Genomic DNA, 19,841 nt, shown 5'->3' with positions numbered 1-19,841 from the left:
TAATGTGGCATTACATAGGGATGCATATATATCTCTTTGAATGTTTTTGTTTTCTTTGGATACATACTTAGAAGTGAATTGCTAGATTGCATGATAGTTCTATTAAAAAAAAAATTTTTTTTTTGGAGAAGCTTCCATATTGTTTTCCAGAGTGGCTGCACCAATTTATGTTCCCACCAATAGTGCACAGGGGTTCCCCTTTCTCCACATCCTTGCCCACATCTGTTATTTCTTATATTGATTTTAGCAATTTTGACAGGTGTGAGATGATAGCTCATTGTGGTTTTGATTTGCATTTCCTTGATTAGTGATGTTGACCATGTTTTCATTGTCTATCGACCATCTGTATATCTTCATTGGAAAATGTATATTCAAGTCCTTTGCCCACTTTTATTTTTATTTTTTTAAAGATTTTACTCATTTATTTGACAGAGAGAGATCACAAGCAGGCAGAGGCAGGCAGAGAGAGAGGAGGAAGCAGACTTCCTGCTGAGCAGAGAGCCCGAAGTAGGGCTCGATCCTAGGACCCTGGGATCATGACCTGAGCCGAAGGCAGAGGCTTAACCCACTGAGCCACCCAGGTGCCCCCCTTTGCCCATTTTTAATTTTTTTTTTTTAATTTTTAAAAGATTTTATTTATTTACTTGACAGAGACACAGAGAGAGAAGGAACATAAGCAGGGGGAGTGGGAGAGGGAGAAGCAGGCCTCCCTCTCTAGGAGCTCAATGTGGGGCTCGATCCCAGGACCTTGGGATCATGACCTGAGCCAAAGGCAGACACTTAACAACTGAGCCTTTTAAAAAAATTTTAATGTGTATGAATTCTTTATATATTTTGGATATTAACCCCTTAGTGGATGTATGATTTGCAAATATCTTGTTCCACTCAGCAGGGTGCCTTTCATTTTGTTAATGGTTTATTTTGGTGTGCAAAGGTTTTTAGTTCAATGTGATTTTATTTGTTTATTTTAGCCTTTGTTGCCTTGCCTGAGGAGACTGGTAAAAAAAATATATTGTTAAAACTAATGTCAAAGAGCTTAATGCCTATGTTTTCTTCTAGGAGTTTTATGATTTCAGGTGTTGTATTTGAATCTTAAATCTATTTGAACTTATTTTTGTTTGTGGTATAAGATAGTGGTCTAGTTTTATTCTTTCTTACGTAGCTGTTCGGTTTTCCCAACACCATTTATTGAAAAGATTGTCTTTCCCCTCTTGTATATTCTTACCTCCTTTGTCATAGATTAGTTGACCCTATGTGCATGAGTTTATTTCTGGGATTTCTATTCTATTCTATTGATCTATATGCTTGTTTTTGTGCCAGTATCCCACTATTTTGATTACTGTAGCTTTATAGTATTGTTTGAAATTAGGGAAATTTGTGCTGCTTTTTTCAAGATTACTTGGACTATTCAGGATCTTTTGTGGCACCATACAAATCTTAGGATTATTTGTTCTAGTTCTATGAAAAATGTCATTGGTATTTTGATGGAGATTGCATTGAATCTTTAGTTTGCTTTGGGTAGTATTGTCATGTTAACAATATTACTTCTTCCCTTCCATGAACATGGAATATCTTTCCATTTATTTGTGTTGTAGAACTTATATCAGATTTTGTAAATTATGCCTTTTGTGAGTTGGGGAAAGTGTAACTGGTGGAAAATAAATTTCTCTTTTAAGGAATAAGTAACATAATAGTTGAGGACAAGGATGTCTAAGCTCCCAAATTTCAATGTTTTCATATTTTAATTTCCTGATCTGATATATATGTGATAAAATAAGTTATATTTATAAATATGTAAACATCTATTTAAATTGATTCCAATAAAGTGTTGGTATTGAGAAGTCACTAGAAGGAGTCGTTGATGTCATCAATAGTAATAATAATGGTAGTAACTGCTAACATTTCATAAAAGCTTGCTGTGTGCCAGGCACTGTCTAAGAGGCTTGTCGGCATTAACTGTTAATCCTTTAAGTCTTAGTTATTCCTAAATCAATCCCTGTGAAAAATGTCAAACTTTAATCTGAAAATAAAGCATACTCTATAAGGCTTAGAAATAATGTTATATAGACTATATATATATAACAATCATATATAAAGTGAAACTTAAAAATAAACTGTATTGGGATGCCTAGGTGGCTCAGTTGGTTAAGGGTCTACCTTGGGCTCAGGTTGTCATCCCAGGGTCCTGGGATCGAGTCTGGCATCAGGCTCCTTGCTCAGCTGGGAGTTTGCTTCTCCCTCTGCCTCTCTCTCTCTATTTTCCTCCCCTTCTCTCTAACAAATAAATAAAATATTAAAAAAAACTGTATCATATTTAAAAATTGTTGTGTACATATATACATATTTTTACAAGAATGGGATCATGATACATAAACTTAAAAAATAAACTATAGGGGCTCCTGGCTGATTCAGTTGGTAGAGGATGTGACTCTTGATCTCAGGGTTGTAAATTCAAGCCCCATGTTGACCTAGAGCTTACTTAAAAAATAATTAAAAATCAAATTTCATTTTTAGAACAGTTTTAGATTTATAGAAAAATTGCAAAGATAATAGAGTTCCCCTACCTCTTTACCCAATTTCTCCTATTATTAACATCTTAATTTGTATTCCGCATTCATTACAGTTAATGAGCCAATATTAATAATTTATTTTATTTTATTTTATTTTATTCAGATTTCCATATTTTTTACCTAATGTCCTTTTTCTGTTCCAGGATCATGTCTAGGATGCCGCATTTCATTTAGTCCTTATGCTGTCTTTAGCTCCTCTTGGATCTGACAATTTTTCAGACTTCCCTTATTTTTGATGACCTTAATAGTGTTAAGAAGTACTGGTCTGGTATTTTGTAGAATGTTCCTCAATTGGGACTTGTCTCATTTTTAAAAAAGGATTTTATTTATTTATTTGAGAGAGAGAGTGAGTGTGAGCATGAGCAGGAATAAGGGCGGAAGAAGAGGGAGAAGCAGACTCCTCGCTGAGAAGGGAGCCTGACATGGGGCTTCATCCCAGGACTCTGGGATGAGCTGAAATCAGACTCTTAACCAACTGAGCCACCCAGGTCCCCCTAATTTTTTTTAAGAGAGAGAGAGGAAGAGAGAGAGAGAGTGCTCTCGTGCCTGAGGGAGCAGGGGAAGGGGCAGAGAGAGAATCTTAAGCAGGTTCCAAGCCCAGCACAGAGCCTGATCAGGCACTCAATCTCACAATGCTGAGATCACGATCTGAGCTGACATCAGGAGTTTGAGGCTTAACCAGCTGAGCTACCCAAGCACCCTTGTCTAATTTTTTTTTAATGATTAGACTGGGATTAGGGGTTTTGAGAGGGAAGGCTTAATATACTTAATCATTTATTCTGAACAGTATTGACTCATGGATATTTATTTTATATTATGTATTACAATCCATACCCTTTTTTATGAGGTGCTTTCTTTGCTAAATAAAAAAGTGGATAACTTTCAAAGTCAACAGAGGTAAACACCACAACTTCCAGAGATCGTGTAGTATGCATTTAATCAACCAGCCAGTGATGCATATCTTCGCTTCCACTTTTTCCTTATTTTTAACAATGTTGGTTTAACAGCCTTGTGCATTCATTTTTGTGCACTTGTATGACTCATCTTATCCTAACTCCATCCCCAAGACACATTGTATTTGAGCTATGCCCCTGTTCTTCAAGCACACCCTGCTTTCCACAGTTTAGGCAATTTTCTCTACCTAGAATGCTCTTCCCCTATCTTTGCCCACTCAAGTTCCCTGTTTGATTCTGGGCTCAGTTCCTTGGTGACTTGCTGTAGAAGCTCTTCTGCTGTATTTTGAGGAGAATTTTATGGTTTCATTTCACTTCTCTTTGTTGTATATGTATTATAATACCATCCAAGCCTCCTATTCTATCTCAGGATTTCCTCCTATTAGTTTATTAACAGGTAGAGGAAGAAATACCATCAATCACACTTATACTCCACCATAGTACAAAATAACTAGTCTATTTTGACTTTGAAGTGGAGAATCTGAGTAGCTGAGAAATTTAGAAGTGTGCTCAATATTGCACGGCTATTTTTCCTTTCTTTCACATACATTGCTGCTGCATGCTTCAGGGAGACAGAAGAGTTGAATATACGTGCTCATTTTTGTTTAAAGTGAAAACAACTGTGCTGCAGTTTAAAAGTAATGTTTTCCAGCTCTCTGTCAAAAATGTTATCTGCATCTAACAAAATGGGCATCTTTAATGTGCCGGTATTTATAGGAAATTGTGTATAAAAGCAGGAGAAATGAAATAATTCAGTAAACCCTCTTCTGACTGGTGGCATTACGTAGCTTATGTATTATAATTAGTAAGAAGGGGTGCATGCCAAAAAGCAAAACAAAAACAAAACAAAGACGCAGTGTTAGTTTGGTTGTGAAGCTGTCAGTGAGCTAAGGCTAAAGAAGCTCCCGTGCTGCTGTGTGATGACACACCCAGCCCGTACCTAGGAGGATTCGGGCCCCTTCCGTTAATACTTTGCGGCGAGGTAACCTACACATCTGTGACCCCCCCCACTGGGTCGGAGGAGGCCTTGCCCCAGGCGCGCGCGCAGAGACGGCCACCCGCGGGCACCTGGGTCTTGGCTCCTCCGCCGGGTGGGCCCCGCCTCCGCTCTCCTGAAGCCCAATCATCTGGAGACTCCGGGGCACGTCCCGCTGCGGCCACGCCCCCAGCCGGCGGGGCGGGGGGCATCTTTAAGAGCCCGCTGGCGGGCCGCGGTCGCCGTGGGGGGTGCTGGGCTGTGGACAAGAGGCCCGAGTCCCGAGCCTGTGAAGTGTTCGCTCTCCTTCGGCTTCCTGCTCGCGGCAGCCTCCGCGCCCTGCGCCGCCTGCCCACCGGGGGTTCCACCGCCCTCGCCTCGGCCTCACCAGCCCGCCGGCTCGGCGCTCGGCAGCTCCTCCGCGAGCCCGCCGGCAACTCGCACCCCTCTCGCGCTCCCCTGGCGCCCGAGGGGGCCGCCTCGGGCCATGGTGCCCTTCCCCGAAGAGCCCGCCGCCGCGCGGGGGACGAGCGAGGCGCAGCCGCCGGGCCCCGCGCCCACCGTGGGGGTCGCTCCGCTGTCCGGCCCGGGACCCTCGGACGGCCCCGAGGCGTCCGTGGAGAAGGTGGAGGTAGAGCTGAGCGGGCCCGCGGGCGCTGAGCCCCCGCAGCCTCCCGAGGGCGGCTGGGGCTGGCTGGTGATGCTTGCCGCCATGTGGTGCAACGGGTCGGTGTTCGGCATCCAGAACGCCTGCGGGGTGCTCTTCGTGGCCATGCTGAAGACCTTCGGGTCCAAGGACGATGACAAGATGGTCTTCAAGACAGGTGAGGCGCGGAGCCCGCCGCGCCAGCCGGGAGTGGGGCGGGGGAGAGCGGGCACGGGGCCCCAGAGCGCACCCCGCGAGTGGAGTGTGTGTCGGCGCCCGCGTGTGCGCCCGGGTGGGCGCGTGTGTGCGCGAGGCTGTGAGGGGTGGCTCTGTCCCGCTGCGGACGCAGCCTGCCGCTCCGGGGGCCCCGGTGTGCCTGGCTTTGTATTGAATCCAGATGTGGGCACGGTGTGTTTGGAAACAAGTCGCAGAACTTACTTGCCCAGATCTAAGAGTAGGGTTTAAGCGTCTTCGGTATACTTCCCTCTTAATTTTTGAAAACAAACAGAGCTTTTCAAACCCAGCAACATCGCACTGGGATTTTGACGGTCTCTTATGTGGCCAAGACCGTTGGGTTTTCGTTCATCTGCCTCCAGGGCTGTCAAGAGGGGTGTGTGTGTGTGTGTTCAGGGAGGCAGGGTTGGCGGGATTAAAGAGATTTATTCCAAGGTCACGGTGAGTTCCGAAGGGAGCCCTGGAAGAGTCACGGTTTCATGTAGGTTTTTTTTTTTGGGGGGGGGGTGCACTGTGTGCTAAATATAGAAAGCATAGGGGGCAGCCAGATCAGGGACTGGGAGGAGGAAGGTGAGGGGTTGCCCTTTCCTGTTATGTTCTTTGTCGTATTTAACCATATATGAGGCTGGATGAAAAAGCGCAGACTCAACATTTTTTCCCCTCTAGAGCGTTATTGTGTGATCTCTTGACTGATAGGCAAAAAACAAGTCCAAGTGCTTTTGTATGAACTCTTCTACATACATTATTTTATGGTAGCTTGCGATGCAGGTGTTATCAACCCTATTTAGGTGAGCAAACTAAAGGTAGGTAAAAATAGTGTCTTGGTGAATAGCAGAATGGAGATAGAACACATCTTATGACTTAAAGGGCTAAGTGATTTCCATTACTATATAAGGCTCCTCTCTGCCATTGGGGAAACTTTATATGATTGATAGTCTTTTTTTTTTAACCTTAATATTCTGTTTTTACAGTGAATATTCCTTAGGTCTTTAGTGTACATGCAGGGAACATGCAAGACTGTTATAACAAATTCTAAGGCAGAGGTAATGTTGGGAGTTTTAAAACCTTATATAAATAGTATTACATGTATCATTCTGCAGCTTGCTTTTCTTCTACTCTGCATCGTTTGCAGTTTATCCACAGAACACCTCAGTTGGCCTGATAGCTTAAATTCTTACGTTTTAACTCAAGGTTTTCCATTGTGTGAATGTATATGATACTTTACTAATGCATTCTCCCTTTAATAACCATTTAGATTACTTCCAGACTTAATAGCTGCAATAAATATTCTTGTACATTGTCTCTTTGCACATGTGATAATATACCATATTTAACCTGGAATTTCTGTTCCTTAAATAGCTCTTAAACAACTGTGTTACACAGGTCACAGTGATAGAAGTGTAATGTCCTGTATTTATTTTTAATGGAAGGCAGGTGTTATAAAGTTTAGTAGAATTGATATGCATATGCAGCATTGAACAAAAATAATTTTTTTTATATGAGCATTGGGCATCTGATAAGGAAAAGCTCAAGGAGGCAGAATTGACACTCAACATTTTAAAACTGGTTTCTTCAGCATTTAGCATATTCTTGCCTGGGGTTTGCAGATTTTTAATGCAGTTGAAACAACAAGACAACAGTCTTTTGTTTACCAGTGTTCTTGCAAACTCAGGTGAGTAGTTCATTTGCTATCTGTGGGTTTTTTCTCGTATTTAATGAGAGTGACTGTGTGAGTGAGTGAGCAACTGCTGGGGAAAGGCGGTAGTTTTGCCGGGGATCTGAGTTTTAACAGTGTTGAAGCCTCTACCTACTTTTCACATCCCCAGAGGTCCTGCTGGCGACAGTATCCCAGTACTGGCCAGTTGAGGGTGAGGGAGGGGACAGGAACCTGTTCTCTTGAATTTTTGGAATTCCACTGTCATGTTTGTGTATGTGTGGGTGTATATTGTATAGTTACACAGGTAAGCCAGTTAAATACTGAAGATCTTTGTGTTTATCTGCATGACTGTGGTGTATGGCTGTGCCCTTGCACAAAGGTGCCCACCCAGAACACAGTCCCGTGGTGACTGGGAACCAGCCTGTGCTCTGGGTGCCTGTGGACTTGTAATGGTTCTGTATAACACAGCAGCTAGATTGAACAGTGACTTTTACTTGGATGCTATGCTATACAGAGCTGACAACTGAAACATTTTAAGGTCTAAGGAAGAAGAAAGATTTAACCTCATCTGTGGGGGGAAAAATGGTAACATGATTTTCTTTAAGCCAGTTAATACTGAGACCTGCCCCCCAACCCCAACACACACACGTGTTTCATAAAGTCCATCCTTCACAACAGACACTGAAGTGTTTGAGAAAACCTGAGGTCTGCCTGTTCAGGCTTTTTCATTTTGATACTCTGATGCTGAGTCATCTGTGATTAAATATATGCAAGCTTCAAGTACAGTGCCAAAAATATCTGAATTGTTTGAGGCTTTTATTTTTCAAAAAGTTTTGGTCCATTATCTGTTACCTTATTCGTGATTGGTAATCCCAGCATTAGCAACCACTTAATTTTGTTTTCCTGTTTTCATCGGCTTCTTCCTGGTGATGAGCCCAAGGATGCATAGGAAAGTAGTGGTGGAAAGTGAATCTAGGTTTCTAAATGATGGCTCACTTTTCTTGAGAACTATGTGCCAGGCCCAGTGCAAAGCACCTCCATGCATTCCTATTTAAACTTTACTGCCACTCCATGATACAGGGTTATTTAATATCCTTGCGTATGTGGAAACTCAGGCTTACAGAGTAAGCAGTGGAGCCAGGATTCAACCTCGGGTTTATCTGACTCCAGAAACTGGGTTTTTAATGTTTGATCCTTTGCACTGGCATGATAACGTTCTGTTAATCCAGCTTTGTTTATTTTGTTGATTTAATTCAAGCATTAGGAATTGAGTACCATACTAGGAATTCTAGGGTTAGAAAAGAAGTCTGAAAGACAAGGGTCCCTGTTTCTTGGTCTTCCCTTGCTGTCAATAAAGTATTGCCAATTGTTAATGTCTCATTGAAATAGGTTTTTGTAGAGGGTGTTCCAGTGAGAAACAAGATCATTTCAAATGGCATTCAGCAGAAGTATGGGGTTTCTTTTGAAGAACCAAATTCCTTTAGACTGCTCCATGGTAGAATGTTTCCAGACAGAACTGGAAAGGAGACTTTCTCAGGCTTACTTCTTTCAGGGCTTGCTTTTTTAGTTTGAGAGAGCACGCAAGAGAGAGCTCACAGAGGGAGATGGAGAAGTGGACTCACCACTGAGTGGAGAACCCGATGCAGGGCTCCATCCCAGCATGCCGGAATGGTGACCTCTGTGAAGGCAGACGCTTAACTGACTGAGCCACCCAGGCGGCCCTCTTCAGGGCTATCTTAACTCTTCCAATGCAACTGATGATCTACCCAAAACTTCTCAGGAAAGTCCCTGAAGAAATTCATTCACACTAAGATATAGGTTAATTTAGACACCTTCATGTTACTCCTTATTCATTCTACAAAAGTTTACCAAGTTTCTGACACTCTCTGTGGTGGGCACTGGAGATGGTAACTGAGAAAAACAAGGTCAGCAAGTTCCCAAGGATTTTTTGATCTGCTGTGGGATACAAATGAGTAAACAGACTATTTCCCCGAGGCCTTTGCAATTTAGCAGGACTAAATCTTATTTTAAAAAGCTGAAATTCTAAGGAAATTCCTGTGAACGGTGGGGGCTGGGAAGGCATTTGATGTTTGATAGCCTCTTTCTCTATGGTAATAAATCTTACTTCGTGAATTTAGGACTCTGGAAAAGGGAAGCAAGCTGAGCTACAAGTTAGGCAGGAGAATGAGTGAAAAATGTTGAGTGCCTCACGGCCCCACTATGTTATCCTCGCTGCCAGAGACGGGATGCTCGAACTGCGCTTCACACATACCGCTGCATCAGACAGAGCAGGCAGAACTTGAGCTGTCTCTTTTCAGTTCATCTTTTACCTGTTCACATGTGTACAGGTAAATCAGATGCTTTTTTAACCGGAGTGTTATTTTCCCTTAGAAATCACAAGTGTGCTGGATATTGGAAAGCACATATTTAGTTCCTTTATGGAACTGATAAAGAATTAAGAGTTCTTTTATCTTCAGATACAGCGCTGTGCACACTCTGGGATCTTATTAGGGTATAATCTAGTTTACTTATCTGCTTTCTTCCTGGAGAAAGAAATAGTTTAATGGTATATTCACTTTTAAAATATGTTTGTTTAAAACAAGTATGTTTTCAGAATCAGTGTTTAGGGTAGTTAATGATATCCTTTTAAAGATACTATGTCTTTGTGGTCCAGGGGCTTGGTCAAGTAGACTCTTGCTTCTTTCAGTAATTTCCAAATTGTGTTCTTTAATACCCTTTCTTTAAAGTGGACGTTTGGGAAATACTGCATGTTATCCTCCCTTCTTGGGTATTTAAAGTACAAATCAAGGTGTTAAAAATTCGGTAGTTTTAAAGAAAAGCAGATTATCAAAACAGTCCCCAAAGGGAGGCTCTCTGGCTACGATCTTTAATGCTACTCTGCCTTCCCCATATGGCAGTGGATTGCTCTTCAGAGTTACAATCATGATGTAAGATTTTCAGTAACATTTAGGGAGCAGTGCATCTTGTCACGTCTCTCAATATAGTCCTACTGGCACCCTTGAAACTTCAACTCAGTTCATGCTCTTGAAGGTTTTTTAAAAAAAAAAGGTTTTCACATTTATAGTTATGCTGATATCTACACGCTGTAGTTTTTTGCTACACCTAAACTTATAGGAGGTTGATTATAGTTCAGAACCGAACTGCTCTGTCTGGCCTTTGTGCTAAGGGCTCTTTGTGTGTGGGGCTGGTGGGGGGTGGTGGAGGGAGAGCTTCCTGGATAACTAATTATTTCTATTTCCTAGGATGGTTTTTAGTCATGGTGTTTTGTTGAGCTGGTTATGGTGAATGAATGATCTGGTTCATGGTCTAATACATCTTTGACTCTAAGAAAATGTCTGTTATTTGTACTGGAAGAGGTTGAAAAACCAGGATAACTCATTTATGGCTGTTGTGCTTGAATCTCCTCCATTCTCCTCCATCTTAAAACATCCAGTATTATATTCCATGTAAATTCCCCTAGACTGCCTGTTACGGTAGGGTCATTAGATCACAAAAGTGGTTTCAGGATTTTGGAATAAAGAAAGAAATGAGTATGGTGTGAGCATTTTGTACTCCATTTCCAGAATGTTTCTGAATTCAGAGCAAGATGGAACAGTGTGAATAGTATATAATGAATTTTGATCAAATACAATAATGAATATCCCTATGGTTTATCATGGAACTTTTATCAATAAAATTAATTGCTCAAAGAACAAAATCAGTCAAAAATAAAAACGTATCAGAACTACTTCAGGAGGGGTTTTGAGGTATCTTTTAGGATAAATTGTACTCTGAACTCCTGTTGTGATTTGTTGTATCTTTTTGTACGGGTTCTTATTGAATCCATATTGCAGTTCCTTGAGGCTTCATCCTAGGCCGAGTACTTGGCTTCACTTTTCTTACCTTTCTTGGGTGTCCCCCACACCCCATTTCTCCAGCTACTCTGCTGGGGTTATTATTTCCAGATTTCTTCTGTGTTCATGACCCATGTTTATTGGATCTGGACAGTTCCATTTGGATACACAGGTATCTCATAATCAAAATGAATAAAAATAAAAATAAAAAGCATTTTTTAGCTAACCCACACAATCTTCTGCCACCAAAAACAGTAGCCACTTGTAAATAAACCTGTCCTTTCTTCTGAATTCTCTCGGTGTGTGACACCTCTGGTTGAATTCATCTTAATTTCTTATTTCTCCCTTTTCCTAATTTTATTAAATTAGACAAAGTCCTTTTTACATTTATCTCCTTAATGCCTCATAAATCAATCCCCTTTCTTTCCTTTGTGCTGTCTTAATTCATGCCTTCATTAATGCCTCAATTATTGTCATAATGCTTTAACTGATCTCCCTGTTCTCAGTTATACACTTGAGTGATTTCTCTAAAACATAGGATTATATCCTGTTTAGAGGGAGCAGTGATACTCATTACTCTGTACACCAGAGGCCTTCAAGTTCTGGTCCTTTCCTGACCCATTAGCATTGCCTCTCACTTCTCTATCTTGTTCTCTGTGCTCTGGCCAAGCCGAAAGCCTTGCACTTTTCAGAACTTACCCCGCTATCCCTTGCCTCTCCCCTTTAGTGTGCCACTCCTCTCTTCGGTGTGGTTGTTATTCCTTGTTAAGAGTCTGATGAAATTGTTGGCCATTTTAGTCTTTTTCTCACAGCCATGGGATAAAACAGTGATTTTATACAACTATTGTTACATTTTTGATGCACTTGGAACATTTGTGGGGGGTGGCACGAATTCAGATGAGTTACGAGTTATGATTAAAGTGGAAGACAGAGGGCTGGCTCAGTCAGTCGGAGGGGTGCCTGGCTGGCTCAGTCAGTCGGAGGGGTGCCTGGCTGGCTCATCAAGCATGTGATTCTTGATCTCTGGTGGTGAGGCTGATCCCCATGATGGAGTTAGAGATTACTTAAACAAAACAAAACAAAGCAAAAATAAGAAACAAAACCAAACTTGAAAGTGGAAGACAGAGAACCTAATTGCAACCTATTCTAATCTACCATTCTGTGAATGGCACTTAAAAAAAAAAAAAAAAAAATTTATTTATTTATTTATTTGACAGAGAGAGACAGAGAGAGAGGGAACACAGCCGGGGGAGTGGGAGAGGGAGAGGCAGGCTTCCTGCAAATCAGGGAGCCGGATGCGGGTCTGGATCCTAGGACTCCGGGATCATGAGCAGATGGTTAACGACTGAGTCACCCAGGTGGCCTGTGTATGGCATTTTAAAGGTAATTCATATTTAAGTGATAATTTGTGTAGTCCTTTATCATAAATAGCTTTCATATGCATTCATGCATATTCATACATTGTTTTTTAGAGTAGTCTTGTAGTGTGCTGTTACCTCCATTTATAGATAACAGAGTTAGAACTTGTACAGTTTAGGGTTGTGGCACATAATATCACTATATACATCTATTATGTTGAATTTAAGAGCATCTTTTCAGCTGGGTAAACATTTGTACTTGAGTTAAAGTTGTCCTGAACTGTAGAACCCTGCCTTTTTTTCCTTCTCCCTTGAAACTATTTTCTGCATATTAACCTATATATTCTCTAGAACCTTAATAATATCTTTTACCCAAGTTACCAGAAATCCTGGGAAGTTGCTTTTGGAATACAATTCTGTTTAGAGTTTTTACAGTCCAATTAGCGATCTGATCTCCTATTCAAATTAAACAAACAAACCTTAACAAAAACAAACTCCCAAACACTTCTTGAACAGTTGGCTCACCACAGCTCTGAGCACCAGCCTAGCCTGGTGCCACTCACAGACCGTGGTGTTTTTCTTGGCAGTGATTCCAAGTGAGCAATTCCAGCACTCCTGAGGAGCTGTGCAAACCCACCACAAAAGAGGTAGCCCCTCTGAGCCTGGAGTGATGGAGGGAAGCAGAGCTTTCACATGTACATGTACCAAATGTGTGTGAGCTTACTTTTCTTTGCTAAGGTATCTTCAGTAACAGCAGAAATAACTCCCCACCTTGCCTATAGGAACTCATGCTAAAGGAGCGGAGGAAATGACATGCCTTATTTCCAAGTTGAAGTCTTTTTTTCATTTTTCTTTTTAGTTATGGGGATACATGTGAACTAATGCACATGGACCAAAGCTGGGTTTCTGCTTAAATTAAGTCTGGAGAGGTGTGTGGGTCTGAGAAGGCAGCATAGTTTCTCTCCGCTGGGAGGAACATCTCAGAAGTTCCAGAGAGGTCATTTTTGTGTTTTTTTTTTAAGATTTTATTTATTTATTTGACAGACAGAGATCACAAATAGGCAGAGAGGCAGGCAGAGAGAGGAGGGGCGCATGCTCCCTGCTGAACAGAGAGCCTGACCAAGGGCTTGATCCCAGGACCTGAGCTGAAGGCAGATGCCCAACTGACTGAGCCACCCAGGTACTCCAAGGCACATTTAGTTTAAAAAAGCATAGTCAAGATTCTAATTTTGTGTTTAAAAAACAAACAAACAAAAATAATCCTGATTATGGGCGCCTGGGTGGCTCAGTGGGTTAAGCCGCTGCCTTCGGCTCAGGTCATGGTCCCAGGGTCCTGGGATCGAGCCCCGCATCGGGCTCTCTGCTCGGCAGGGAGCTTGCTTCCCTTCCCCTCTCTCTGCCTGCCTCTCTGCCTGCTTGTCATCTCTCTCTGTCAAATAAATAAATAAATAAATCTTAAAAAAAAAATAATCCTGATTATTTTCATTATGCAACTAAAAGGAAAATGGCAAAATCTTGGCTGGTGGATAAATATAGAAACATACCTTTATCTTCTGAATATTAGGGTTCTCACTGGAAGGGTTAGGTACCCTTGGAGGTATGCATTAAAGTTTTCAAGGATTATGAGACCTCTGTGTTTATCAAGAGGGAACAAAGTTGATCAGAAATGCTGCTGTCCCATAGGAAGGAGAAACACTGACTAGAGCTTATGCATTGGTCTGTTGTTCAGTTATTACTTTTTTTTTTTTTTTTTACTAAAGAGTAAATTGCATCAATGGTGTTCTGTTCTGTATGCATTCAGAGAGTCAAAATTTATTCTTGTGACCGACTTAGACTGAATCCAAAACCAATTCTGAGCTATGCTTTATAAAATCAGAAAACCACTACTCATTTAAATGGAGATATTTCTTGACTCTTCTGAGTAGATTTTTTTTTTTAAGATTTTATTTATTTATTTGACACAGAGAGATCACAAACAGGCAGAGAGGCAGGCAGAGAGAGAGGAGGAAGCAGGCTCCCTGCGGAGCAGAGAGCCTGATGTGGGGCTCGATCCCAGAACCCTGGGATCGTGACTTGAGCCGAAGGCAGAGGCTTAACCCACTGAGCCAGGTGCCCCAGTAGATTGGTTTTAGTGCTGAAGTCTGGTGACTTTTTAATAGTAAAAATCTTTTCATCTTGGTTAATTACCCTTTTTATTAGTTTTGACTTCATGTTCCAGTTTGATGGCAGCATCTCAAAGGATACACATTTGTCAATAGTTGTCTAAACAATGACATTCCACAAAGTTAATTGATGCTTTAGTGCAAATGGGGGCAGAACGTTGCCATTGTTCTATACTAATGTGACACTCAAATTCTGGCAGCAATATCCCCAGCACCATAGTTCCCCTGAATGCCATGTTTTTAGATTGCTTACTTTCTGTTGGTTTATCTGTGGCTTCTAAGTTTTCCATGTTGAACAGGTGTTACTTTTATAATAAAAAAATTAATTTTAAAAATAATTCATGGTTAGCATTAGAAATATTAACTTTCATGACTATAATAGTAAACTTGCCCTAAGAATAAGTTGTTTTGGAGGAATAAATGATAGATGTATGGAGTTTTAGCTGTGCGTGTTAGATTTTGTCTCTTTCTACTCAGAGAAAAATGTTAATTATGGAATAGGTTGCAAATGGAAAGCCAAGGAATACCAAACTAACTCTTTCATTTTAAATTTATGACAGATACTTACACACAAATGTTCTTGTATACGTATAGATGTCTCTTATCTGACGCTCTTGGGGCCATGTATCTTTGGGGTTCAGATTTTTTTGGACTTTAAAAAAGTAAACTGTTGGGCGCCTGGGTGGCTCAGTGGATTAAGCCGCTGCCTTCGGCTCAGGTCATGATCTCAGGGTCCTGGGATCGAGTCCCGCATCGGGCTCTCTGCTCAGCAGGGAGCCTGCTTCCTCCTCTCTCTGCCTGCCTCTCTGCCTACTTGTGATCTCTCTTTGACAGATAAATAAATAAAATCTTTAAAAAAAAAAAAAAAGTAAACTGTTACATACATCTCAATTTTTAAACACCGTACAGGGGAATCTGAGGCGGCACCCTGTAATCAAATACATTGATATTTCTGCAGCAAAATCTATGGGTATTTCAGAGCAAGTGGACAAATAAAGACCATAAATAGTCTCCTGTCAGTTCAGATTGTATTTTACTTCCAAGTGAGTGTTGATACCATCTTACAAAAAACTTTTTTGTTTTCCGTTTCTCAGTGAACATTATTAAGGTACCTTTTTCTACAGCACATAGTTTACCTACTGCAGGTTTTCAGGACGTGTGGCCTTCTGCCATACTGCTCTATCCTAGATTACTAGCCAGGCCTCCTTTACTGGATGTTTGAATTGCAGGCAGTGTTACACAATATAAGTATCCTATCTGTATACATCTTTGAACAAAGAAATTGCTTTTTTCTCCCTTGGATTGCTTCCTTGGGGTACGTGTCCAAAAGTGAGATTACTGGTTCAAAGGGTATGAACAATTTTATAACACTTGTTACACATTGCCAGATTGTTCTTTAGAAAACTTAAAGCAGTTTACTGTGTGGCAGCAATATGTTGGCTTCCTGAACACCCTAACAATGTTAAGTTTTATTTTTGTTAATATTTGCTAATTTGATAAGTGTCAATGCTATTTTTAAAAATTAACTTTAAATTATATGTTGTTGCTTTTAGGGCTCTGTGTTTTCCCAGGTTTTGAGCCCTTTAAAAGCAGCAAAATGGCCTGAATGGCCTGACAATTGTATATTAAATCTGGAAATAACAAGGGGACACATACCAGTGAATATGTTAGAGTAAATTTGTTACCGCAAGTGGCAATACCAGGAAGGCATGAGAGTGTATTTGTTTTTAGCTTCTCACCTACCACACCTAGCAGGTGGGGCACACCCTTGTTCCCATTCCTCTGCTCTTAGCACGGGTGTTGATCAAGGCCTTCTTTTGGGGTTAAAAGTGGGAATAGAAATGAACCATGTGGAGACTCAGCTAGAAGGACAAGAGGGTGACTCCTCATCCTTCAGAGGATCAAGTCTGCAGGAGCAGCCCTGTCTCATTCTGTGTGCTGTCGTCCTCCTCCGCCTTCTCCAGACCCAGCCAGTTCAGTTGAAAATAGTTTTAATTAATTAATTTGGGTGTACATGTATTTAAAACTGTTTTCCTTTTATTTATTTTTTAAAAATTTCATTTAATAAATTTTCATTTATTGAGCACAAACTATATAGTTGGGTCATGTGGGAAATGAATAAATTTGATGTATTCCATACACATGAGAGATTATGAGAGGAGGCAAAAACGTAAATAACTCTAAAGCAATCTGCTATACATGTTAAATGCAGTATAAATAAAATAGAGGATTTTAGAGGAAGGCAAAATGACTCCTGAGCTGATCAGGCAAGGTTGCATGGAGATAGAGCTTTTGAGTTTGGCTTTAAAGTATCTGTAGACTCGATTTCAGATTTCTCAGGAAGAGGTATTTCAGGTAGAATATGAGGCCCAGGCAAGGGCTAGGAAGGCATCCTCCTAATGGATGTTTTACTGTGCTTTACTCTATATTGTAACTTGTTTTATCTACCCAATAATTATGTGATAAAATTGCTAGAATGATTGTCATGTTTTAGATAGGCAGCTAAGGCTAGTGAGCAGTTTGATACTGATACAAAAGCAGCTCTTTGGGGTTTGTATCAGGACCCACTGGACTCTTTCTGCCTGAGTACACACTGGACTTACTAAGTGAATGCAAGGGGTTTGGTTTGCCTAGAGCCAGGATGTGTGTGTAAGGAAAGTCACAGAAGGGAAGGCTGGAAAGGAATGGTGGAGCTAGGGAATGGAAGGTTTGAATGGTGAGTGAAGAAGTTTGGATGGGGTTTAATAGAGAGGCAATGGGGAGATATTGAAGGGGTCTGAAGTAGTGCCTTAAAAAGAGGTGACTGGGTTGCAGAGGGGAAGAAAGGGTGAGCTCTAATTATAAAGTTGTTGGGTGAGATTTGAGGCACAGTAGTTGAAATGGGAAAGAAGGGACAGATGTGAAACACTTTAAAGGACTGCCTGAGGAAATTTTAGTAAATGTAGGGTGTGGACAGTGACGTGGAAGCAGAGATGGTGCCTGCATCTGGAATCTGCATTTAAGACTTTTTGGACTGGGAGCCCCACATTTTCATTCTGTACTGGCGCTACAGATTACATAGACAGCTGTGGATGGTGCCATTGTCAAGACCAGGGGCACGAGGAGGAGGAACTGCTAGGAAAAGACCGACTCAGACCTTTGCCTGTTAAATGCCAGCACAAACCCGGAGCCTCCGAGTGAAGTGAGGCTGGAGATAGAGCTTTGGATAGAGCACGTGTCTCCAAGGCGAACATGACGTAGTAAGAGAAACCCAGAAATTCTGTCTCAGGCAGACCTGGGGGTTGCTCCTAAGGAGTTTAGTTAGTGTCCACTGAAATCATCATATTTGAAAGTAACAAAACTTTGGGATGCCCGGGTGGCTTAGTTGGTTAAAGGGTCTGTCTTCAATTCAGGCCATGATCCCAGGGTCCTGGATTCGAGTCCTGTATCAGGCTCCTGGCTGGGCAGGGAGCCTGCTTCTCCCTCTACCTTCTGCTCCCATTGCCTGTACTCTTTCTCTCTCTCTCTCTCTGACAAATAAATAAATTCTTTTTTAAAAAATTTTAAAAAAAGAACAAAACTTTATTGCTTTGAAAATTTTAGCATTTAGAGTTCTCTTATTCAGATCTGCAACTTCCCAAAGGTCAGAATTATATTATTATCATTGTCTTCAGTTTTCCAGCGTGTAGTCCTAACACTTATTTTTTTTCCCTGTTGTCTCTAAAGCTGTTGGCATTTACTCTTTCTTTCATCCGTGATGTAATTAAGCCAGTCTGTAAGTCCTGTTTTCAAGATGTTCTAGACCAAGAGACTATGAGAATAGCTTAGAATAGTTTTAATCAATTTATGTATTTCTAATTTAAGTATAAAGTATTGACAGTGGTGGAAAACCTGTTCAACAGGCAGATGTTATCTTGTAGATCTGTCTTCACAGCTACTGAGTCAGCTACTTCATTTACAATTCATGATGAAAACAGCTCGGCTCACTTTTTAAAAAATTGTCTAGGGAAACTAGGAAACTAGTATAAATGAATTTAAGTTCTCTGACTAGGAGTAGGGTGGAATGTTGCACAGTTTGTTAAGAAACAGGACTGACTCTTGCAATTCTGTCACACTAGACGTCTGAGGTTTGGCCCGGGGAGGAGGAGGTGTCCTCCTGTGTTCGCTGGCCAGGAATGGAGTCGGGCCTCATTCGGGTAGTAACTGGCCGTCCGGCTACACCCAGGTGTATTTTGCCTTCATCTTGTGTCACATAGCATGGCAGCAAGACTCCAGCAAGATAATAGAAGGTCAGCGTACTTTCGGATGCATCCAGTGCGCAGATAGGTCAAACAGTATTGTCACTGAGCAGCTGGCCCGGAGCCCACACGTGGGCGTGTGTGTTGACTCACGTGCTCTGCTGTAATCTCTCGGAACTCGGGTCCTGAATTGCTCTCTTGTGATTCAAGCCCAGCCGAAGGTGTTGGAAGTGCAGTGACCCTGGTGGAAGAACCTGTAAGCACAGGGGGCGGATGAAAGGGAAGGGATAGTTGTGTAAGAAGAGGCTATCTGCCTTTTTGGGTAAGACACTCTTACCTTTCCAGTAACTGTTCTGTTTTTAATGTCATTTGGCTTCATTTACAAGGTCTGTATTAAAGCGCATGTCTGCGTGGAAGCAGTCTTGTGACCGTGCCTGTCTCTTGTTGTGCTTCTGGGGATGAACTGAAATACGGCTTTGCTGACAAGTATATTTGGTATCTAGTGGTTATGGAGAGGGGAGGAAAAGGGAAGTCCGACGAAAGCACTTTTCCCCCACAGTCTGATAAACAGAAGCCATGTAGTCTTGTAAATCCCATGGCAACACACCAGGCAGAAAAAAGACTTGCTAATAGCAAAGGTCAGGATTCACAAAAGAGCAATGTAGGTTTTTGGTATTGACTTCAAAACACAGTTTTCTGTAACTTCGCGTTCATTTGTTATATGTATGTGGTTATAGTTTTGTATATATGGTAGTTGCTTTTTGTAACTTTGATGAGGAAAGAGATGAGTCACTTAAAAGGCAGACTATTACTCTTTTTGGGAAAAAAAATGTGGTAAAAGTAATGCTTGATTCAATTAATCTGTCTTCTTCCTCTAATTCATCATGATAACTTCAGGTGTCTGGTGGCAACTGAGAATGGGTTATGGAAAAATGTCAAGCCATTGTAATCCCCATTAGTTATGGTCACTTAAGAGGATAAATTAATCATTGGTCACTAATCTTTGGATAATTACTCTATTTAGTTGGAAATATCCTTAATTTTTTGGAAAGCAAGTCAGTGAGTTAGTAGAACTGTCAAAATTGATCAGCTTTTCTAAGCCTAATAATAAGTGAATGGAAACTAATTGCCTGCAACCCTTTCTCTCCTGCATTGTGGAATGATCATTCTAAAACTCTGGACAGTGAAAATGGAACAACAGGAAAATATATTAA

At 41.3% G+C, this 19,841-nt stretch overlaps 1 protein-coding gene across 1 annotated transcript in view; it reads left to right on the top strand.

Moving 5' to 3' along the window:
- Positions 1-4,966: 4,966 nt before the first annotated feature.
- Positions 4,967-19,841, top strand: part of SLC16A10 (solute carrier family 16 member 10) — a 121,383-nt gene continuing 106,508 nt past the window's right edge. The window contains exon 1 of the mRNA XM_044244377.1: positions 4,967-5,323. Coding sequence (XP_044100312.1) covers positions 4,987-5,323 — 337 coding nt within the window. The 5' untranslated portion in view covers positions 4,967-4,986. The remainder of the gene's footprint in view (positions 5,324-19,841) is intronic.

The sequence above is a fragment of the Neovison vison genome, chromosome 1 (genome assembly GCF_020171115.1).
Source record: "Neovison vison isolate M4711 chromosome 1, ASM_NN_V1, whole genome shotgun sequence".
NCBI classification, from domain to species: Eukaryota; Metazoa; Chordata; class Mammalia; order Carnivora; family Mustelidae; genus Neogale; species Neogale vison.
This window is presented reverse-complemented; position numbering and strand designations above follow the sequence as displayed.